The sequence below is a fragment of the Populus alba genome, chromosome 17 (assembly GCF_005239225.2).
Source record: "Populus alba chromosome 17, ASM523922v2, whole genome shotgun sequence".
NCBI lineage: Eukaryota > Viridiplantae > Streptophyta > Magnoliopsida > Malpighiales > Salicaceae > Populus > Populus alba.
This window is the reverse complement of record NC_133300.1, coordinates 4,163,628-4,186,802: the sequence shown is the minus strand read 5'-3', so window position 1 is coordinate 4,186,802 and position 23,175 is coordinate 4,163,628. Positions and strand designations below refer to the sequence as shown.

Here is a 23,175-nt window from a genome sequence, read left to right as displayed (position 1 = left end):
ACAAATCATGAATCTCAATTGCTAATCAACTATGTCAGGTCCAATATTGAATGATAAAATTTATAAAAATTTTAATTAAAAAATAACATAAAAAATAAGTAGAGTCAACATAGGTTAACTTGTTAAACATTATTCTTTAGTCATAAGGCTGAAATAACCTAATAAAAAATAAATCAAAATAAATAATAAAGCTTAATTCTTAATCACATGTAATAGTAAATGATGAAGAAGAAAAAAAAGTCAATTTAAAAAAAAAAAAACTTAAGGCATGTTTGGGAACGCGATGCAAACCGCGTTCCCAAAAATTTTAAATTTTTTTACTATTTTATTTGCTTAATATATATATATATATATATATATATATATATATATATATATAGATTGTTTTGATGTGCTGATGTCAAAAAATATTTTTTTTTTAAAAAAAAAACTTTATTTTAATACGTTTCTAAACGAAAAGTACTTTAAATTGTCATCGCTACTACAATCCCAAACAATCCCTAATAGTTAACTAAGTTAATCTATCAAACCTGCAACTTGAGTAATAAGATGAAGACAGCCAAATAAAAAGCAAATCAAATGTTGAAGAATTCCTAATCCAGATTGTGAGACCGAGAAAACCTTTAAAAAAAAAATTAAAGAAACAACCTAATTTAATCGGGGTAAAAATACCAAAACTTGTGACCTTGATCATGTGAACAAGATATCCTCATAGAAAGCAAATTAAAACAGATTATGAAACTCAATTCTTAACCAACTCAATCTTGAATGATAAAATTAGGAGAAAAATTCAATTAAAAAAAAACATAAAAAATAACTCCAGTCAACTCGAGTTAAACCGTTAAACACTATTCTCATGTCATAAGGCGATGATAACCTAATAAAAAGCAAACAAAACAAATCATAAAGTCTAATTCTTAAATAACTTAATATTAAAAGATAAAATGAATAAAAAAAAGTTAATTAGGAAAAAAAAACTTGAGTTAACTCATCAAACTTATAATATATATTGTAAAAGTGAGATCACTAAATAAAAAAAAATTAATATTATAAAATAAAGAATAATTAATTGAAGAAAAAAAAATACAAATAACCTTTTGCTTTGTGAGGAGAGGTAATGAAAAACCCTATCCTAATTAGTTTTTTTTTTTTTTAATTTTAATTAATGATAATCTTAGAAAAATTATCTCCCACATTGTCTAATTTCATCGAATGGATGAATCTAATTCATAGAATCTTTAGATAAAGACTAGGTAATTCACTCATGCAATGCTGTAAATTGAATTAAATTATTTTTAATGTAAAAAATAATATATTAATATTGCTAATATTTTTTCTAGTAAAAATAAATTATTTATAAATTTATTTAATGTAACTCGATTGTCATGATAAATCTAAAGATAATCTAAATAACTATAAAAAAAAATAGTTTTAAATTAATATAATTATCTAGGATGAGATTTTTTTAATAAAAATAAAGATAATAACATATTGAATCGATTTATATCAACTCGGGTTAACTTGTCAATTCATATGCTAAGTCATGAGATTATGATAATTATATAGAAAATAAATTATAAAGCTTAATATCCAAAAACATAATGTTAAATGATGAAATTGTAAAAAAAATCAATTAAAAAAATAACCTTAGTCAACTTGAATTAATTTGTCAAACATATAACTCGTAATAAAATCAAGATAACCCAATAAAAAAACAAATTAAAACAAATCATGAAATGTAATTATCAATCAATTTAGTGTTGAAAGATGAAAAAATATATATTAAAAAAACAAAAAATAATTCAAGTTAATTCGGATTAATTCATCAAAGTCACGATACAAGTTATAAATAGAGATAACATTATAGAAAGAAGATCAAAATAAATCATGAAATCTAGTTCCTTATTAATTTAATATTAAAAAATAAAAATTAAAAAAATAATTAAAAAAAGAAAAGGAGGTTCACGCGTAAATTTATATAGTTTGAATTAAAATTTTAGAACAATCTCATAAAATATTAAAAAATTTATACTCTAATATTAAATAATAAAATTAAATTTATAAATATATATTTAAAAAATAAAAATAAAAATAAAAAAAATTCAAGCGTATAGTATGATGAGAGGAGATTATAATAATAATAAAAAATCCTCCTTATGTTCACCACCTGTCATAATGGGTCACATCCATGATCCAACATGGAAAGATGAACATGGAACGTCAGCTCATCATCCTTAACCAAACAAGCTGTGCAATAAAAAAGATTCAAACTTAGCTTCTCAATCACCACATTCTATCCATCAATCAATCATTAAATTATGCAGAGACTCATTTCACTTCGTTCAAAGTCCAATTCTCTTAAATCTTTGTTCAATCCATTGAAATCACCTCAAAAACACTCAATCTCTGCAGATTGGTCTTCTTGTTTCCATCAAAGCTGGAGTCTTATAGCCTCAAAAGGATGCTTCAACCGGGTTTTTTCATATGGGCTTTGGCCAAGTTGTGCTAAAATGAGGAATTTTGATAAAAATCAAGGTTTTGTTAGGAGGTTTAGTAGTGAAGCTCAAAGGGAGTCTATAGAGTATGATGTTGTGATTGTTGGTGCTGGACCGGCTGGATTATCAGCTGCAATAAGATTGAAGCAGTTGTCTAGTGAAAAGGGTGTGGATTTATCGGTTTGTGTTGTTGAGAAAGGCCCTGAAGTAGGTATTTGTCTAAATTGCCGGTAGTATTTTTGGCTTCCGAGATTGTATTAGTGTTAATAGAGCTTTTGAAATGAGTTTATTTAATTCTTTTTCTTTGATTTTATTTATTTGTATGGCTCTTTTTTTTTTTTTGGGTTATTCAATGTGGTTGTAGGTGCTCATATCTTATCCGGCAATGTGTTTGAGCCCCGAGCACTGGATGAACTTCTACCGCATTGGAAAGAGGAAGAGGTAATTTTTCATTGATTGTCTATGGCATTCGTTGCAATTCTTGCCATTGTTTTGAAGGTTAATATGATATAAGATTTGTATTCAAGAATACATACAAGAATCATACAGTTAACGATGGGAGTATAGAATGAAGCCTCATCCTGCTAATGTTTCTTACCGGTTCTTCATTGATTAAATGTAGTTGATTTGTGTTTCAAGTTGGATGAAGGATTCAATTAGCAATAAACTTTTATTGAATATGTAATATTTCTAGCAGACTTTATTTTGGTTCCAGATATATTTATGATTCCTTTTTATTTTCTTAAAACTTTTGCTTGGTGTATAAATCTGACAGTAATTGTGTAGTGAAGCTTTTAGCTGTTGCTAAAAAAGTACACTGAAGTAGAATCAATACATTGCAAAATGTATCACCACCACATACCTCTTTTGATTCTTGTATGCATTCTTTGCCAATCTGGGTTTGCAGGCACCAATCAATGTCCCTGTATCTTCTGACAAGTTTTGGTTTCTTACAAAGGATCGTGCCTTTTCTCTTCCATGTCCTTTTGATAACAAGGGGAACTATGTTATAAGGTAATTAATGTGATGTCCTCCTGTTTTGCCTGGAATATTTGTGTGATGATGCAAATCTGATTTTATACGATTCTGAATGGTTTCAAATCCTGTTTCTTTAAGATTTTGTCTTTGTTTCCTTCGCATCATGAATGAATTCTTGAGAATTTATGCAATTTACCTGAGAACAGTTTTACAAATAGTCAGACTGAGTACTTGATAATCTTTTATGTATATGAAGTTTCTGTTGGGCTGGGCCATATACTGTTCATGCCATTGTCATAAAGTTTTTTTTTTTTTTTTTCTGACTTTCTGAACAATTTTATTAAAGTTTGATTATCAGTCTATGGTGGAGTCATTGCAGCCTAATTGACACACTGCATTTGATTGTCACACCAGAAAGGAGGTTGTAATTCTGTGGAGTAACCACTTCTTGACTTGAATTTGAAATTGATTCTGTTTGCATTGTTGGTTCACTTCTTTGGAAAGGAAGCTGGTCATGTAATAGAGTCTTACTGGCTTGCGAGAACTTTTAGGTCATCTTAACACTTTGCATCTTAAGATATCTGACTAAACTGTCTCTTCCTTTGTCTCTATTTTACAACAATTAGTACTTGCTCTGCAACTCTTCTTTTTTTACTCTGTCAGTTCATTGTCATTGTGGGTCCTCTGATGCAGTTTAAGTCAATTAGTGCGTTGGATGGGGATAAAAGCTGAAGAATTTGGAGTTGAGATATATCCTGGCTTTGCAGCAAGTGAGGTACAGTTAGTTTGGCTCTCGTATTTTTCTCAACAATTATATCACTGCAGGAATGTATTTACAAGTTATGCAATTTTACCAGATCTTATATGATGCAAATGACAGTGTTGTTGGCATTGGAACTAACGATATGGGAATTGCCAAAGATGGTTCTAAGAAGGATACTTTTCAACGTGGTGTAGAGCTGAAAGGTCCGACACCCTCTGTTATCTAAAATCCTTGAAATTTTACCAGATCTAAGGTGGTTTTTTTCCTGTTTTTAGTTTCAGTTAACAATGAAGAATTGAGCAAGAATTGTTCTTTTTTACCTCTTCTCTCTAGCCTTACTATATGGAATTTAATAATGCATCCTATGAGTATTTCTATTCCAATCTGGACACATGACTTTACCCTTTTGGGTTTTCTTTTCAATAAGGCCACAGACCACTCTTAGCTTCCAACAAAATAAGATGTCTATCCTGCCTTTCCCTCTTAAACAGCCATGAAATGAGAGCCAACGTATCATTTTCCTCAATGACCTTAGATACACCTCGGATGGCCATTTAATCATGCTCATTTGTTACATTTATATCAGACTTCAATCTAGTATGTTTTTTTTTCTGAGAATGACTAGTATTAAGTTTTCTGTGGTTTAATTAATGGTTATAAGGGTGACATGAACATGCAGGTCGCGTAACGCTTCTAGCTGAAGGTTGTAGAGGATCTTTATCAGAGGTTTGTAGAAATAAGTATTTAGCTGTAGTAGACACCGTTAAACTTCTGAGCTAACCTACTGATAATTATGCTAAGGCTGGTCTTATATTTGTTCTAACAGAAACTAATTAAAAAATACAAATTGAGAGAGAAGGGGCATGCTCAACATCAGACTTATGCTTTAGGAATTAAAGAGGTAACCTATCTTCAAGCAAATTTTATGTTCTACTGCCTTTTTTAACTTTTCAGATTTCTATTTTTCCTTTCCCTTTGACGCAACAATGTCAATTTTCCTTGTGTTTACACTAGAAATTGTAACAAAGCACTCACACTAGTTGTATAGCCACTAAGGTTAGATATATTAATGAAATTATAGTTGTTGCAATTGTCCTTGTTTTCATGCTTAGTTCATAGTATCCTTCAAAAATGTTTTGATTGTTATTGATGGATTTTTTGAAGGAAATTTTCTTGGTTTAATGCCATACATGAAGTCTAATCAAGCCATTTTCATTCATCTAATTTATTTTGATCTGTTATTTTATTGGTTCGATCAGGTTTGGGAAATTGATGAGAGCAAGCATAAACCTGGTGCTGTTCTTCACACGATAGGATGGCCTTTGGATCAGAAAACATATGGGGGGTCATTTTTGTACCATATGAAAGATAGGCAGGTAATGTGTTTTAATCAAACTCTAAAAACAAGACGAGGTTTTTGAGTGTTGCGTTTCTTGCCAGATTTTTATTTCATTCTTTGTCCTGCAAAAGTAATTGCTGTTCAAGTTTTAAAAATCATTTGACAATACTGTTCTTTCAACAATTTCTCACCTTGGAGCTATTTATCACCTTCTTTCAACAGTTTCTCACCTTGGAGCTATTTATCACCATTTATTTTGATAACTAAAGCTCGTAATTATATTTACCTCGATTGATCAAACAGGTTTCAATCGGATTGGTGGTTGCTTTGAATTATCACAATCCTTACTTGAACCCTTACGAGGAATTCCAGGTGAACCATATTTACAGGTCTTTTGTCAAGCTTTGCATTCAATATCTCCCATTTTAATTGTAGGGCATGTGCACACGGATCTAGGTTATCATATCATTTAATGCTTCTCCAGGTTGCTTGTGTTATAAAATAGTCAAAAAATGTTGTCTTATATTTCTGGCTTTTAACTTGCTCATCCATGGAGCAACAGTTCTTGGAATCTTATTCAATTTCCACTTATTGGATTTTGTTCTTAGAAATTTAAGCATCATCCCGCCATCAGACCCCTTCTGGAAGGGGGAACTGTAATCCAATATGGGGCTCGCACTTTAAATGAAGGTGGTATTCAGGTGAGTCGGTAATCTCTAATTTATAGGTGGCTTGCAATCTAACGCAATTTTTGTGTGCCAAAAACAATGATTTACAAATCTCTTGGAAGGTGTACATGTTTGACACTTAAATTTGGAAGGATGCAATTCCAAAAGTTCACATAAACTATGGATCAAACTGTTCATGGATATACGAGGCATAACATCTTCTGTCCATTATTAAATGCTATACAATAAGAATATGATGCTAGTTAAATTTCAGTCCATTCCGTATCCAGTTTTCCCGGGAGGAGCAATTATTGGATGTTCAGCTGGTTTCTTAAATGTACCAAAAATAAAGGGAACACACACTGCAATGAAATCAGGTACCAATCACATTAATCATACAGTTTGGCTTATCTTCGCCTAACTTTCCTATTTAAGTATGTTCTGATTAGGGCATGTTAATCAATTTAATGAACCGTGTGATGATGCAAAGTTTGAATTAAATACTGTTAGAACACTTTAGACTGGCAAGTTACTTCAAAGGTTACAGTAAATAGATGATCTTCCTGGAGTATGTCCATTTGTGGTTGTAGTATGAATCTAGTTTACCAACTTTCCTAGAAGAGAAACAGAGATTTCAGAATATTACCATCCATCTTTTAGGTAACAGTGAATGTCTAATTTATTTTTCTTGCTTTCTTCGTATAGGAATGCTAGCAGCAGAAGCAGCATTTGGTTCTCTTAGGGAAGGCACAAGCTTGAAATCATATTGGGAAACTTTAGGGAGTTCTTGGATATGGGATGAACTCCACCGAGCTCGAAACTATCGACCCGTATGTGCGCCAATTCAATCCCTTCTTTTCTTTACAAACAATGTTCTGTTTGTTCACCTACAAATAGGTCCGTCTACTATTGTGAGCTCTGTACTTAACTTATATGACTCTTTTAATTGATGAAGGGACCTCAACTGAGCATACATATGTTACCTGAATTATTTATTTCATAGATTACTATAGCATGAAATAACATAGACTCGTGCAGACAGTATATAACAGTTTTTTTAAGTTGTTATCGGCTTGGTTGTCAAACACTAGAGAAACCACTGTATGTTCAGTCTGCATTGGCTTGGTTGTCAAACACTAGAGAAACCACTGTATGTTCAGTCTGCTTAAGGCTGTATTTATACAGTGCACAATGATTAATATGGTCCCTTAATTGTGCAAAAACTATTGGTAATATGGAGTTTGATTGAGTGAATAAGAAAGGGTGTTTGTTGAAGTTGCATATATAGGGAACCCTTTCATTCTGAAATATGATTTTATCACTGCAGGCTTTTGAATATGGGGTTATTCCTGGACTGGCCATTAGTGCATTAGAACGGTAAGATTTCACCTTACTGGTTTTGTACTTTAATCATTTATTTCTTGACTGCTTGACCTTTGAAAATTTCTAATTATGTAATAATTTTTTCTTTGCAATCTCATTTAGCTGAATTTTTCTGTCTGGCAGCTACATACTAAAAGGAAGGTCCCCATTCACACTGAAACATGGGAAACCTGATCATGAGGCAACAAATGTAAGAAGACACTTCTTAGGAAACAGTTTGCTCTATCACACATGGTATTTTAATTTCTTCAGCAATCGAACACTGCAAAGATGGGGAATATAATTTGACCATCCTAAGTTTGTTGCTTTAGCATTATCACTTTTGCTTTAATGATGTGCTCAATAAATGTCTACGGAGTTACTCTCCCAGTTCTATGTGTCAAAAAGAGTGAAGAGCAAGTGGACTCTGAGTGAAGAGGAAGTTAACTCTTTTCTTTCTTTTATTATTTTTGAGTTTAAGTAACACTATAAATTCTTAGTATAGACTAAGAGTAGGAGATGGAACAATTGAATGCTGACTGATGAACCCTCATATTTTTCAGGCTGCACGGTTACACTCTCCAATTGAATATCCAAAGCCTGATGGAGTTTTTTCTTTTGATGTGCCAACCTCCCTCCACAGGTTTGTAAATATACACTGTGATTATTCTGTTCAGTTATCATTCAATTTTGTTGGGTGGATAGCCTTGTCATTTTCCAGGATCGTTACCATGGGGATGCTATTATTGTTGACTTTTCATGAAGGATGTGCTTTTTGTAGCATTTCTAAATTAATTACAAGAACTTGTGGTGAAATGTTTATTTTTAGGATGCTATGAATATAATACATAGGGGAAGGGTCTCTGCTTCTTATGACTGGAAGGAATAACATATTGTAATAAAGTTCCCATTTCTTTGGGCTCCGTTGATGTGGAATTTATAGCACATTTTTCTCCTTTTCTTTTTCCTTCCAATTCCCTTTTCTTGTCTTTTCTCATTTTATTTTTTTTGCTTGTTTAGGAGCAACACTAATCATGACCACGATCAGCCTGCTCATCTTCGTTTGAAGGACCCCAAGATTCCTGAGACTCTGAATTTGCCAGAATATGCTGGACCAGAGTCACGATATTGTCCTGCTCGTGTATATGAGTAATACACATTCTTGATATGGCCTGCACTTTAGGTTTCCTTTTTCAAATGGATTGTATATGTTATAATTCCTTTCACTTTTCTTTGAAACACAGATACGTCTCCGATGAGAACAGTCAGCTGAAGTTACAGATCAATGCCCAGAATTGCCTGCATTGCAAGGTATTGTTTAGACCATTTTCTAGCTTCTTCTTTTTTTTTTCCTTTTTCAGTCTGTTTTGAGGGTTCCATTTTCTAGCGCTTAGAAATTACCTCCAGCCTCCGGAACCATCATAAATTATAAATATGAAATGATAACTCTAATTATAAGCTAAAGTGATGAATTTTCTTTTTTCTGTAAGCATTGAAGAGGTAACTTCAACCAGAAAAGGATCAATGTTGTGCTTGTCAAATGCCTAATTTGATCATTCAACTTCCTTCGTTTCTTCATTAACTTTGCTTGAATACTATTTTCAGGCATGTGATATCAAAGACCCAAAGCAAAACATTGAATGGACAGTGCCAGAAGGGGGAGGTGGCCCAGGCTACTCAGTCATGTAGATTATTTACTCTGTGACCTTCATTGAAAAAGGACATTTCATGTATAAGTTTTCAGAAACAAAGCAACCCTAAAATAAAGAGTATTTTCCTGTAAATACCTCACAGGAAACAAGCAAAGCTTGAATCTCATGATGCTGATATATTTATTTGATATCTTGCATAGTTGACACAGAAAATGGAAGATCCCTTGCTGATTGATTGATTGTATTAGCTATAAATACAGTATCAAATAATCAAGAATGATTAACATTATCGAAACTGACTTGAATCCTTAAGCAAGCTATAAAAACCTTTTTTCGCTATGATTTGAAGCCATGCTATTTAGGCCATTTCTCTATGTTGCGCATTTGCAAAATTTTGTCTGAGCACTGATAAAGAAAAGATTGTCAATACAATCTAAGGGAGTTGCCATGCAAACTAGCATGAAAGACTTATATCATTTATTTCTGTTTTTTGATGGATTGGGAATATAGTTGTCAGAAAAAAGTCTAGCAACTGTTTTTATTAAAATGATTTTTTTTTTCTTGGTGTGTACTAGATCTTTATTAATCAGTTTTTTAGGTGAATATTTATCTATTAATTTTAATTACACTTAGGTTATGCTTTGACTCCCATATGTTTTAAGTCAACTTGTAGGGTCAAATTTAATAAGTATGATTAGGAGAAGAGCTTAATCTCTTGTTTAAAGTCTTACCAAGCTATTGTCATCCCAATTCTCAAATAAATTCATTCCTAAGGTAATTATTCCCGAGCAAGTAAAGATACTAATCAAGACTTGAGTCTAATTTCTTTTCAAGCCAGTTTGAAACCAACAAACATGATAATATATATATATATATATAGTTTGTAAATCATTTTCAATTCCTTTCTATATATTCACCAAAATAATCATCAACCAAAAGAAATAAACCAGGAAGGAACGATGAAGGTGATGTAGAAAGCGGGGCCAGTATTAATTTATTAGGTAACAATCCCTCCAGACAACTTCATGAGCTAGTTGCAGTCCCCATCCACTTTCGCCAACAATAATTAGGCAACCTAAGAACATCTCCTCTTACGTATTAAACTTAACCTCCGACGACAAAACATTTTCTTACATTACATTGGCAATTTAGGACCCACTTTTGTCCTTGCTCTAAATTCTGTCACTTCCATTGCAGCTCCAAGTGGGGAACTGGATGGCATAATACAGTCAGGCAAGTACCATGAGCACCGCTAAAAACAACATAACCCTTTCTGTTTTCTTTCTTTAATGGGGTGTTGGGTTCAAATGCCTCTTTGGTCCACACTGAAAGCAACGAAAACGAGTAACAACCAGCGAAATTTGTACTTCCCATTTGAGACTCTGGTATAGAAACAGAGGTGACCAAGCACATAAACATCAATAAGAACTTGCATGTGTAAAAACCCATATCGGACAGGAAGTGGAGTTTTATGGGTTTTGGTGGGGTACAACTGAGGACACACCTACGAATTTCGAATCAACAAATCGCCAACAAAGGCCCATGATTGTAATAAAGGTTCTACATAGACTATACCATATTAAACACTTAGAGCAAACTAGAATATAGAGCTGCCTAGATGAAATGTAAGGTAGAAATGTAAGGTAATGTGTATTAGAAGGACTGGAGATAAAAGTAAGGGAAAATATCCTATGTGACAACAGATTGCAACTAGTATGTAAACAACAGTAGAGACCATTAAGTAGCTGCCTTCTCTTTTTCAATCCTTTGATGAAGAGGAATTAGCCTCAGATCCATTGTCTTTCTGACTTGAAGAAGTCAATGATCCTCTCATTTTCAAATCCCCACCTTGTTGCTGCTGCTGTTGCTCTTGCTGCTGTTGAAGTTGTTGCTGCTGAAGCTGATGTAGCTGGAACTGCTGCTGCTGCTGCTGCTGTTGCTGCTGCTTCTGGGAATGAATTTGGAGCTGTTGAAACTGTTGTGCAGCTAAGAAAGTATGCATTGCTTGATTATTGGGGGGGTATAATTGCTGGCCTCCTCCAAAAGATGCATAGTTCATCATGGGTCCACCATTTGGTGTTTGACCAGTCAGTACCTTCAGATGCTGAATTTCTTCTTTCAGTGCATCATTCAAGGCTATCACAAAACAAAAAATCATCATTAAGGCCTGTAACAAAAGAAGTTGAATCTGAATAAATTCAAAATTAATATGCACAACCAAATTCATCAACGGCCCTATCGATGGAAGATACAGGGTACAGAAGCTGCATATGGATGCAATTGCAAGTTTATGAATGGCCACGTGAGCAAATTTTGCCTATGCTAAGACAGAAGTGTCTCTACCATGTGTCAAATAAAACTGGTGCAAAGTTTATCGACTTGCTTCTATTTAGCAGTTCTAAACAGCTATGCCTCCACTAAGTGCCTAACAAGTCTTACAAATGAGGAAATGCTTATATTTGGAATGCCCACTCAAAGCTAGTTCACGTCACAAAAAATAAAAAAGGCGATTCACACCCCCAAATGAGAATAGAAACTACCTGCTCCCAATACAAGGTATAAAACTCGAATAATAAGGTTAAGTTAGCAATAATTTTTGGGCATTCACGAGAAACCATTCCACAAAATAAAGTGCTTGCATAAAATTTGGAAGTGGAAGAGCTACTTGAACACCAATTTATAGACAACAATCACTTCTGCAATAAAGTATCCATCAGCAAGCTTACTATAAAAACAAAATCCCTATAACTCAATGCATAGCATCCTTGAGATCTTTCACATGCAACTCAGTCTACACAGGCTACGTCATGCATCATCTTTGGAGCTTTAAATTTATTTCCCCAATGTAGTATACATTTCTTATTGTTATCCATAACTACCTATATCACAACAGTATCGCATCCCATGCCAAGCACACCATTAGTTGAATGCTATCAAGTGCCAAGTGCACATTTTAAGACTTGAAAATAAATAATACCCAAAATCCCTGACTCTAAGACGACTGAAGTATGCACATTTTGGAGGACAATTTCCGAGCTGAAATAAATAACACCTATTATCTTCCTAATTTAGAGAAGTCAGCTCAATTCCCAGTCCTAGGTCTTAATCCAGGGATGAAACATGTAGCCCACAACTGTGGTTTTAATGCATGCCCTTGGCCATGCAAATATCAACAAATAATTAACCAGTTGACATTTTAATCAGCCATGTAAAGAAACACAGCTGATCCCGTATTTAACTCAACAAAAACAACTACAAAATCCTCTGGCATGAAAAGTGTCCTAAATGACAAGTAACCAAATTAAAAGATTATGAACATTCCTGGCCACTAGACAGGGCATATTACAATTCCTTTCCTGATCAAATGAGTGAAAGAAAGGGGAAAGTTTAGCAATTGCAGACGCCATATTGAATGACAGTTCTAAGCAAAATCTAGATTGTGTACAACACAGAAAATGCATAAGTGGAAAAAAAGATGTAGATCACAAAATAACAGTGTTTACAACCAAAAAAAGTTACCTATATATATATAATGAAAAGACTTCTGTTTGTGGCAATATGTAAGTCGTAGGATGATGAATATACACAATTAATACCAAATACCCAGACCATGCACACGCTGACATTGACAGTATATTGCTATTAGAAGATACGGGCATGAAGAGATAAAATAGGGCAACATTGTTTGTGGATCACAGCATGCACTCATATGCTTTTTATACATATCAAAATGCCTCTTCATAAAAACCATATACAAATAACACAAATATTAATGGAAAAAAAACATCAACTAAAATTGGCAATTGTATTTAGAAAATTCAGGGGAGACCCTTACCATCTTGCAAGTGGACCTGCTGCTCCATCGTTTGCAAACGCAGTTTCAGTTCACTATTTTCAGCAGTCAGGCCATTTGTATCCCTCTATCAAATCATAAGCAGCAATATCAATTTGACATGCATTAATGTGTTCCCGATGAAACATTACTTATTAAATTAACGTATAGAAAAAAGGTAACATAGGCTATATTAAATTAACGTATAGAAAAAAGGTAACATAGGCTACAACTTCCATTGGACAATCAAGTCAAACCAAATACAGTTCACAAATAAATAAGAGTGAGCTTATGCAACTTGCCTGAAGAAGAGTCAATTGAGCAGACAACGACGTCGCTTCTGTTTGGAGTGTCTGCACTTTCCTTTCAAGTTCAGCTATGTAACGCATCTTCCTCTCCTTGGACCTTGCAGCAGATTGCCTGTTGGCCCAAATCCTATAGATGGAACAGAAATGAACATGTCTGACGTCAATCTAAAATAAATAAAACAATGGAAATGTCTTCTCTCTCTTTTTTTATAGAAGGAAATAAAATAAGAGGGATGAAAGAGGAGAGAGATGAGTCCTTTGCAGCAGGGGAATTCAAGACCATTTTTATACAAGCAGAAAACTTCATTTGAGCTTAACAAAAATTCCATGCTATCTGTATAACAAACTATTCCGAAAAGAAGTCCTGTATATGCCAGGTATGTTCACTACAAGAAGTACCTTATGAACAGTGAGTGCAATTAAATTCAGTGCTTCATAAGACTATTTTTATGGAGCCAATAACAAACTCAAGGATGCCCCATAACAAAATGTTTCAAAAACATTAAATTTCATGGAACGGGCACGAATTTTTAATTTCACGCGAAACAGACATGATATTGCTACCACTGAAACTAGCATCATGAGTAATCCCATAACTTAACAAACCACACCTTGAAAAATAGAAAGATTTAAGAGAATGAGAGATGGGATACCTTTTTGCACGCTTGGGATCTATAAGTGCAAGTTCAGCTAGCTTCGCAGCAGATACAGCTTTCTTAGAATCTGCAGGAGAGGCCTCTTCAGAACCTGACATGAGCATCTCCGGCTTGATAGTTGTTGAGCCATCCATTGACTGGCTATGTTGATGCCTAACTCTAGGCCTTTCACTTGGACCAGCACCCAAATTCACTGTAGCAGGCAGTGGTGCCATTGCTTGTGCTCCCATTGCTGGAGCCAAAGACTCCCCAACTTGAAAAGTAGATGTGGCGGAGGACGAATTGAACTTATCCATATCAAGGTACATCGACAACAAATCTTCCTCAGTTTCATCAGAAAAAGTTGGCCCATCAGCACCACCACCCACGACACCAAGATCACTATCAAAGCTAATATCATCAGGGAGAGTGAGGATCTCAGAATGGGCCCGACGGTGGCCCAAATTCTTTGGTGGGTTATCAGGCATTCGGCTGATATCATGACTAAATCGATTAGAATCCGATCCATGACCGAAATGATTAGGGTCTGAACTACTACCGGGAGCCATTGGAGGAAATGTAGAAGGTGATTGCTCAGGTTTCAAATTAAAGGAGCTCCCAGAGGGTGAAAAACTAGAGTACCTGCCTGGAGGTGGTGGTAAACCACTACTATGGTGGCTAGCAGATTTATCCTTGTCCATCTTAATAAATCACAAAAACCCCAAAACCCTAATCAAACTTTTGGGCAGCTAGTTCAATAACTCAAGAAGGCACAAACAAAGAGTCCACAAAATGAAGATTTTGCACGCAACAAACAGGGAAATGCCAAAAATTCTTGATTTTGAAGCTACACGACATTCAAACGCCTAAGAGAACACAACCAAACCCTAATAAACACCCAAATTACACTTCAAAACAAAAGATTATCCACTCTAATTCCCACAAAACACTACAAACTAAGGACACGCAAACAACAAACCTAATAAAGTATCAAACTTGACACAAAGTCTCTAACTTTATACATAACAACAACAAACCCTGTAAAAATGAGAGAGATCTGATTAAAACGAGAGAGAGAGATTCCACAAAACAGGAAGGGAATATTAAAAGAAATGAAAAGCAAGCAAACCCAAGAAATCAGACAGCTGAAAGCTCCTTGGGATTAGTGAGACAAATTTCCAGGGAAAATCTGATAACTTTGAAGGAAAATATTTCAGACATGAATTCTCTTTCCCATAGAGATTTTGGGGGCCTTTAGATCTTCTAATTCTAATTTTAAAAACAAAAACCAAAAGGGTTAAAAAGGTCAAAAACAAAAGGAGAACTATTCAACTCACCTCACATGCTCTCACCATACCTTTCGTGTATACATATATAGTATTTCTTTTATACACCATACATGTATTTATACACATACATAATATACGTATTTATGTAGAAATAAAGAATCTTCGTAGAGGGTGAATGTAGCTATCAAAATTATTGAGCTTTACCCGTAGTCAATCCATTATAAAATTCAAGTCATGAATATGAATATATTTTATTGCATTATGTAAATATTAAAATATGTATATATTTGAACCGGTTGTGATCCCAGTTGTGTTACATTAATATTAAAATATGTATATATTTTATTGCATTATGTAAATATTAAGATATATATATTATATTAAATTTTAAAAATTTTAAATATTTCTGTATATATCTATATAATGCAAATATATATTTTGGGTTAAGTTTTGGGTTAGGTTGTGACAATATTTGTGTTTTCTGTATTTATCTTTTCTGTACTGAAATATTAATTAAATTTAATTTAAAAGGAAGATTTCTTAAGAGAGTAAATGGGGGAATAAGTTGAAATGCACCTTCTCATGGTATGTTTGCGACAATTGCACGTGTCATCCTTGGAAGGTTCTATCTTTGTGGGTTCATTTGGAATTTCTAGAAGCCAAATTCCATGTGAGAAGAAGACTATTTTATTATGACTAGGATGTTTCAGACCCCCGTTTTCTACACTTTCAACTGTATTTAAAAAGATAAAATTAAATAATAAAATGGAAAAAATTAAAATAATTCACACCACACGGTCAGTAGAATCTATTGACTTTTTTCTGTACTGTGATAAAACTATGTTTTTTTATAAATTTAATTTTTTTAAGAATATTTTAAATTAATATTTTTTAATTGTTTTAATAGGCTAATTGTAAAAAAAAAAAATTATTTTAATATATTTTTAAATAAAAATTACTTTAAAAATAATAATCTTGCATGTGGGGGAGGTTGTTCACAGTCAAAGATATCAAGTAGTCGTTTTGCCTTGTATAATACGTAAATTTTATAAAATTAAATTGAGAAAAAATAATTGAATAAAAATAAATCCATCCTGTATTTCTTTGCATCCATGCCGCTTCCTTTAAAAATTTTAATTTTTTTCTTCAAATTAATTTTAAAATATTTTAAAATAAAAAATACTTTAAAAAAACAAATATCATCATAACAATAACAAACCCTACCACCTCCATAGAATTCTAAAGTAAAATTTACTGAACTTGCTCACAGTTCTTGAGAGTTGAGACTCCAATTGAGTTTTAGAGTATTTATCAAAATAATATTCCCTCCCAGCATCTTACATAAGATGAGGAAAGTTGTGTCGTTTCATGTACCTCACCATCTTATTGTGTTCATGTTAAGAGATCCTACTGGTACCATGACCACCCAACACTCCAAAACCAAGGACTGTCTCCCTGTCTTCTGATAGAAGAAACAGAAGGCCCGAGCTACCATGGTGGAACCCGCAAGGAAGAAGAAGTCAACTCCATTGGCAGATAGAAGAAACAGAAGGCCCGAGCTACCAAGGGGGGGCCTGCAAGGAAGAAGAAGCAAACTCCATTGGAGAAATTCTAGTGCAATGACAATAACACTACAGAAATAATCTTACTCAATGTGACTCCCATAGTGATGCTCTTTGCCTGTTGCTTCCTCGTCGAAGGATCTCTTAGATACAAACCCAAGGAATAGGCCCTAACCCCAATTAAAAGCAAGCTCAAAAAAATACTATCATGAAGGCATGTAGTGCTAGAACACCCAACAACTTCTCACGTACCTTGGCAACTACCATTTCTGCAAATCATTTGCAGAAAAAATATTTGCGAAGGCATATTGAAAAAATAGTTGCGAAGGCATATCAAAGTTGTTCGGAGCTCTAATACTACTTTCATTTTTTTCAGCCAGCTCTTCAGCAAGGCTAGGAACAATTACCTGGGTTTACTGTCAGAGATCCTTCTGATGAGGCAGCAGGCATCATTGTAGGAGCCGCAGTAAGATTATTTTTGCAGTGATTACCAGTATTTTTGTTAGGATTATTTTTGCTGTGATTGCTATAGTATTCTTGTTATTGCGCCACAGTTGCTCACATGGAGTCAGCCTTTTCTTCCTTGCGGGATCCACATTGGTAGTTTGGGTCTTCTATTTCTTCTATTTGCCAGAAACTAAAGTTTGGAAGACATGGAGGGAGACACTTTTTAGCTAAAGTTTCTGCTTCTGGATGTTGGTTTTGAACTGGGATTTTGGTTTTGGAGTTGTGTAATGAAATGTGTTTTCCCGGCAGGAAATGCAATAAGGTTTTTTCCAAGACACCAGGGCTTTGTTACAATTATTAACAAGGAAACGATTGTTCTTTATTGAGGACTTTCAACCTGGTGAACGATCATCAGAAAATGTAGTCTGGCAGTTGGAGGGGAAACCGGGCAACTTCAGCTTCAAATGGCCTTCCTTGTGGATCTGTCAATCTTGAGGAACCAAAACGAAAATAGAATTAAAAACGAAGAAACAAAAGGAAAAAAGAATTACAAACAAGGAAACAAAGCAACATAGTTTTGCATTAGAAACTACTGTAAGAAAGATGTGATTATTATTGCTAATATCATTGTCAGACTAAGATGAGCAGTTTTTAAATTTCTTGTTCAATGATTAAACTAAGATAAGCAGTTTTCAAATTTCCTGTTCAATGATAAAACCCCATTAAATAGGTTTTAGCAATCACAAAGCTACAAAAATTCAAAAGACTTCACTTCCTTGAGCAGTTTTCAAATTTCTTGTTCAATGATTAGACTAAGATAAGCAGTGTTCATATTTCCTGTTCAATGATAAAACCCCATTAAATAGGTTTTAGAAATCACAAGGCTACAAAAATTCAAAAGACTTCACTTCCATGCCACTGCAAACATGAATCAAGCATAACGATATGTGAGTTTTGAGGGCACGGCCTGGAGTGCTTCAACAGATACATTTAATGATAATTATCTCTACCAGATTCTGGTATATGAGATTTAAGTGTTTCTGTCATGTGATAACTCAAAAATCAATAGTGTGGCAAATCCACATAGCAATAGAATGTCATTATAAAAAGAAAGCAGGTCATTTTTGCAAGATCATCTCAAATACATCTAGGATTTACAATCCCTGCTCCTGTAAAGATTTGAAAGCAATGTAACTCAGAGGATATCATGGATCCATGCGGAATACCTGCCAGGGACAAATGTGAAAGAACCTTCAACAGAGCCAGTAGGAGATCGCAGAGGTGTGCAACTCTCATAAACAAATTCTTTCTCACCTGGAAGCAAGAGTGGGAACTGCAAACATAAAAGATAAGTCTGAGATTCTGCACATTTTCCAAACATGAAACAAGGCATCATGGTGTGGATTTATAAATTTAACATACAGCAAACAAGTTACTAAATTCACTTTTTTTCCCTTTCAAAAACTGCTTCATATGTAGGCACAGAGAAGTTCTTCTTTTATGTCATGATTGTCACTGTGAATTCCCAGTTCACAGCATATTATCCATGGAGATCAGTTACCTAGAAATCAAACTCGCAAATGGGCAGAGTCAGAAAATACCAAGAGGAACTACAGCAGTTCCTATTTTTTCCCTTCCTTGTTTGGACCAAGAAGTTGCAATAGTACAGTATGATTTTTCCATTACCTAAGCTCATGTTGATTAAATCCAAGAAAATAAAATATTATCATGCATTCATCTCTTTTCTGGAGTTTGGCTGTCCAGGAAAGGGTGGACAACCATGTACAAGTTGCTAGAAGGTAGATATTACAATGGCTAATCCATGTTCAGCACAAAATCCATTAGATTCAGTAAGGTCATGTGCACTCTCCCCAGAAGCTGTCTTAAATCAAGGGAAACTAAGCATTACATAAGATTCAAATCATCGACTTTGTCACCAGTAGGCCCTTTTAGAAGCTCCCAATTGTTGCATCTAGAAGGCCACACAGGTGGACCTTGAGAAGTCTACGAACAAAGTGAAAAGATAAGGGAAAAAAAGATTGATCAAGTGCAGTTCAAACTCCAAATATTTACCCAAGAAACAAAAATAAAAATCTCATTCGAAATAAGTTAGCAATATCAACCCAAGAAATTCTTAAGTGATACCTTGCCTATCACAGCCTCTGAATTGACATTAGATACGACAGTATCATCGGCTCTGATAACCCAGTGCCTCAAATGCAGTTGGCAAGAGCTGAAGCGCATTCCATTGATGATGCATCCTTCTGGTGGAAGGGACATGCGGATTGAATAAGCAAACAAGTATTTTCTAGAGAGATCAACAGCCTCTGGCACAAAAATAGCAGATGCGCGGACCTGGAAACAATTAAAAGCTCTTTTGATCTGATACAGAACTATTTATATAAGGAATAAAAGTAAATATACACAAGTATGAAAGAAATGTAAAATTTTCTCATATTTCTTGCAAAAGTGATAATGATAGTCATAATTCCAGTAGGGGAGACAGTGTATGCAAACAAAAATTGCAGTAGCAATACGTTAACAAAGACAGGTATGAATAAACATATTGCTAAAGAGCCAAAAACATGTTTGTTAGTTATTACTTTGGAAATAAACACATGATATTAAGTTGTACATTCCAAATAAATTTGACAACCATATATTTTCGACAAACCTTGCTGCACAAGGAACAAAAAATCATACCCCGAGCTTGAAGAGGAGAAAAGAAGAAAATAAACACCCTGATATAAAACTATGTGTGCATGGCCATATTCAATTGCTTACCTTTACACCATTGGTTACAGCAGTTGAGCAGAGAGGAGATTCTTCTGGAAAAAGAGAGATACTTTTGATATTTCCTTCATCCCGAAGTTTGATCATGCCATTGTGCAAGCGATGGCCATGCTCTTCTAGCCATAACAACATAGCATCCTGTTGTTGGTCAATGTTGAAATCATGGACTGGACTAATTAATGTCTGAGGTACACATGGGATCATTTCTCCAATTGTCAGAAGATTCTGAGTCCCAACATAAAGTTGGCCATCAGAACAGTTCAGGAAGAAAAACTTTCCAATGTATGAGGATGAGGCAGCAACAACAATAAACTGTGATCCATTGGGTAAGTCCAGGTGGCGTACTATCTCCCGTGTTTCCAAGATCACCTCATGTAGGGGTAATAAGTAGACATTAACCAAGTGATCATAAAAACAGTAGCCACCTATCAGGCCCAATAGACAGTCAGCCGCATCAGTGTTCAAATTTTCACCTGTTAAGTTTTGACCATCATGAAAGCGGTAGAGAAGCCTCGTGGGAAGAGGCAGCTTAACTTTCAAAATTCTTTCAAGCTCTTGAATCTCACCTTCTGATGCACCCCTTCCAAGAGTAGCTTTAACTTCAGGAAAGTTTGTGGTGAACCAGCTATTGAGTCTGTCCCAACAACTTTTAACTCGCTTTACAAGGGACCATGGATACATGCAAAAAGCTTCTCTCCATAACTTATAAGTTGCCTGGAGAGAGAGAGAGTGTAAACATGTATGATGCAATAGGATGATTCCAAAATACGTGCCAAAATTAACAAACAAGGCATTAGTCCAAGCTACAACTTAAGGGTTAGGGCCATCAACTAGAGACCCTCTTTCAGTAATCTCTATCCAGGGATTTACATGAATAACACACAAAGTCCACTAAATTCTTGTAAAAGCAAATGAGCAAAACATACCCAATAGAACTTTGAAAATATGCACACATGTTGAAAAGTTTCAGCTTTTCAACTCGATGAAAGTAAAGCTGGACGCCATCCCACCCAATTTATCATATTTTGAGATCAACAAGTGATTCTCATAAGAATTAACAAAAAAAAACCATATTTCCGTTTTGTTTGTATACATGTCAACAAAGATATCAGCCACAAAAGCAAATTCACAAGACAAAGCATATGATTGATTACCATTCCAAATTCCACATCTTGACAAACAATCTAGTACAAACAACACTACAAAGCTTCAAACTTTTTTTTCGAGCAAAAACAAAGACCCAGAAAGTAAAAATCATTAACAAAAGCAAACAAGCAAGCTACAAGTCCAGGGGGCAAATCAATGAATTGATTCCAATTCCAAATGCCACATTTTGACAAACACTTCTGTACAATCAACACCCTATAAAGTTCCAAACTTCAACAAATTTCTTCAACAGCAAGAACTAACTGTAAGGTTCCAAACTTTACCAAATGTTCATCATATATAGAAAAACTAATAAGAACCCAGAAAGAAAAAATGATTGGATGTATTGTCTATTACCTTAAAAGAGGGTAAAGGGTTTCCATGATGGTCAAGAGGGGCAGATAGATCTAGATCTCGAAGGCAAAATAATGACCAGAGAGATTCCTCAGAGGCTAAATCCTTGAACCTCTTGCTTACAGATGATACTTTTGCTGTCTCTTTTGGACCCAATTTTGTTAAGATTATGTTGAGAGCTAAATCTCCCACTGAATCCAAACCCATGTCTCTGTGTATTCTAAATTTTGTGTAGGTTTCTCTTGCTTATTAAGATGTGTTCTGCTTTTAGTTTCTTGGTTTTGTTTGTTCGTCGTCTCATCGTCTGCAGATAGAAGAGCCCAATAACTTAATTGATTTTGTGTTTTAAATTTTTATCTATTCATTTTAAAATTTTAATTATTTTTTTTATATTTTATATTGTTTTAACTATTAACATAGATATTAAAAATAAATTTTATAAAATAAAAAATATATATTATTTTCATATATTTCTAAACAAAAAATATTTTAAAAAAATAATTACTGGCACAATACTAAAACTAAAGACAAAAACTAATGCATGTGCTTTTTATTTTTTATATATATTTTCAAGCAAACCCCTTACCTAAAATTGATAAATCAAAAATGAAAAATGTCTGATTGAAGAAATGATAATAAAAAAGAAAGATGGTTTAAGATGGAGATAATAAACTTTTAAAAATTTAACTTAAATTTTGGTCGAAATAAAATAATAAATTGATACATGAAATGTCAACTCAGTGACGAATCGCATAAATTCTCCAGCTGGGTGAAATAATTATTATCTAAGGGAAAAATTTTATGTGTTGAGGAGAAAAAAAAGTGATACAACAACAACGATAACAACAATAATAACAGAGTGGGATTCTAAGAAAAAAACAGTGTATAATTTTACACGTGAAAACGTTTATTGTCGGTATAAACAACATGTACAATCGTGTTATTTTGTAACTAATTAAGATGTGTTTTATTCTCTAAAAGCATTGTCGTGTTTTAGAATAATGGTATTTAATAAATATCGTGTTTCTGAAACGCGATAAGATGAAAGTACAATTATTTGACTTAACCAATTGGTTTGTTAGTAAAAACAATCTCCAAAAACTTCTGTAAACACTTGAACCCAATCCAACAGTCATATAAAAAATAGTGGTCATTTTAATTTGTTATTTTAGTATGACGTGATCAAACCTTTTTTTAAACTTAGATCTATCTCATTAGTTTATAAAATCATGGTTTTTATGTGAAATGATCAACTAGTGTCACTAATGATTACAAATTAGTCGATCAGTTAAGTCAGATAATTGGATTTTCATTTTATTGCGCTTCTAAAACGCAAGAAAATAAAAATGTTATTTCAAAAAAAAAAAAAAAAGTCAAAACGTATTCCATCGATGTTTTATGTTTCCTGCGCTAATTTGAAAGAGAAAAAAAAGCCCAATGTTCTCTTGATTTTTAGATGTTTGATTCAATTTAATGTTTTGTATTCAAAATTAATTATACTGCTGCTGGGGAAAGCAGTTGAGAGCCTCGGTTATTTCACTTGGCAGGTAGG

At 33.9% G+C, this 23,175-nt stretch overlaps 3 protein-coding genes across 11 annotated transcripts; 1 reads left to right on the top strand and 2 right to left on the bottom strand.

The window, feature by feature from the left end:
* The first annotated feature begins 2,179 nt into the window (after window positions 1-2,179).
* Window positions 2,180-9,490, top strand: LOC118038570 (electron transfer flavoprotein-ubiquinone oxidoreductase, mitochondrial). Its single transcript, XM_035044963.2, has 18 exons — window positions 2,180-2,706; window positions 2,860-2,936; window positions 3,403-3,509; window positions 4,167-4,248; window positions 4,331-4,439; window positions 4,916-4,962; window positions 5,063-5,137; window positions 5,496-5,612; window positions 5,879-5,947; window positions 6,184-6,276; window positions 6,518-6,620; window positions 6,949-7,073; window positions 7,571-7,620; window positions 7,750-7,816; window positions 8,169-8,248; window positions 8,626-8,754; window positions 8,850-8,916; window positions 9,211-9,490. The coding sequence occupies exons 1-18, from the start codon at window positions 2,319-2,321 to the stop codon at window positions 9,292-9,294; spliced, it is 1,869 nt and encodes a 622-aa protein (XP_034900854.1). The 5' UTR covers window positions 2,180-2,318; the 3' UTR covers window positions 9,295-9,490.
* Window positions 9,491-10,768: 1,278 nt separating this feature from the next.
* On the bottom strand, window positions 10,769-15,303 carry LOC118038572 (probable transcription factor PosF21). The gene is made up of 5 exons (XM_035044965.2): window positions 15,162-15,303; window positions 14,051-15,070; window positions 13,392-13,524; window positions 13,093-13,177; window positions 10,769-11,393 (listed from the first exon to the last, which is right to left on the bottom strand). The coding sequence occupies exons 2-5, from the start codon at window positions 14,731-14,733 to the stop codon at window positions 11,017-11,019; spliced, it is 1,278 nt and encodes a 425-aa protein (XP_034900856.1). The 5' UTR covers window positions 14,734-15,070; window positions 15,162-15,303; the 3' UTR covers window positions 10,769-11,016.
* A 1,223-nt stretch (window positions 15,304-16,526) lies between these two features.
* On the bottom strand, window positions 16,527-21,945 carry LOC118038574 (F-box protein SKIP16). Of its 9 annotated transcripts, none has more exons than XM_073405935.1 (8): window positions 21,627-21,945; window positions 20,690-20,837; window positions 20,115-20,596; window positions 19,476-19,685; window positions 19,240-19,334; window positions 18,557-18,663; window positions 17,291-17,820; window positions 16,527-17,053 (listed from the first exon to the last, which is right to left on the bottom strand). In XM_073405935.1, exons 1-7 carry the CDS (start codon window positions 21,828-21,830, stop codon window positions 17,816-17,818), a joined length of 1,251 nt encoding a protein of 416 aa, XP_073262036.1. In that variant the 5' UTR covers window positions 21,831-21,945; the 3' UTR covers window positions 16,527-17,053; window positions 17,291-17,815. The 9 variants fall into 9 exon arrangements, with proteins under 9 accessions (XP_073262036.1, XP_073262030.1, XP_073262029.1 ...); XM_073405929.1 differs by having other exon boundaries at window positions 16,527-16,895; window positions 16,971-17,053; window positions 20,115-20,837; window positions 21,627-21,944; XM_073405928.1 differs by having other exon boundaries at window positions 20,115-20,837; window positions 21,627-21,944.
* Between the last annotated feature and the right edge of the window lie 1,230 nt (window positions 21,946-23,175).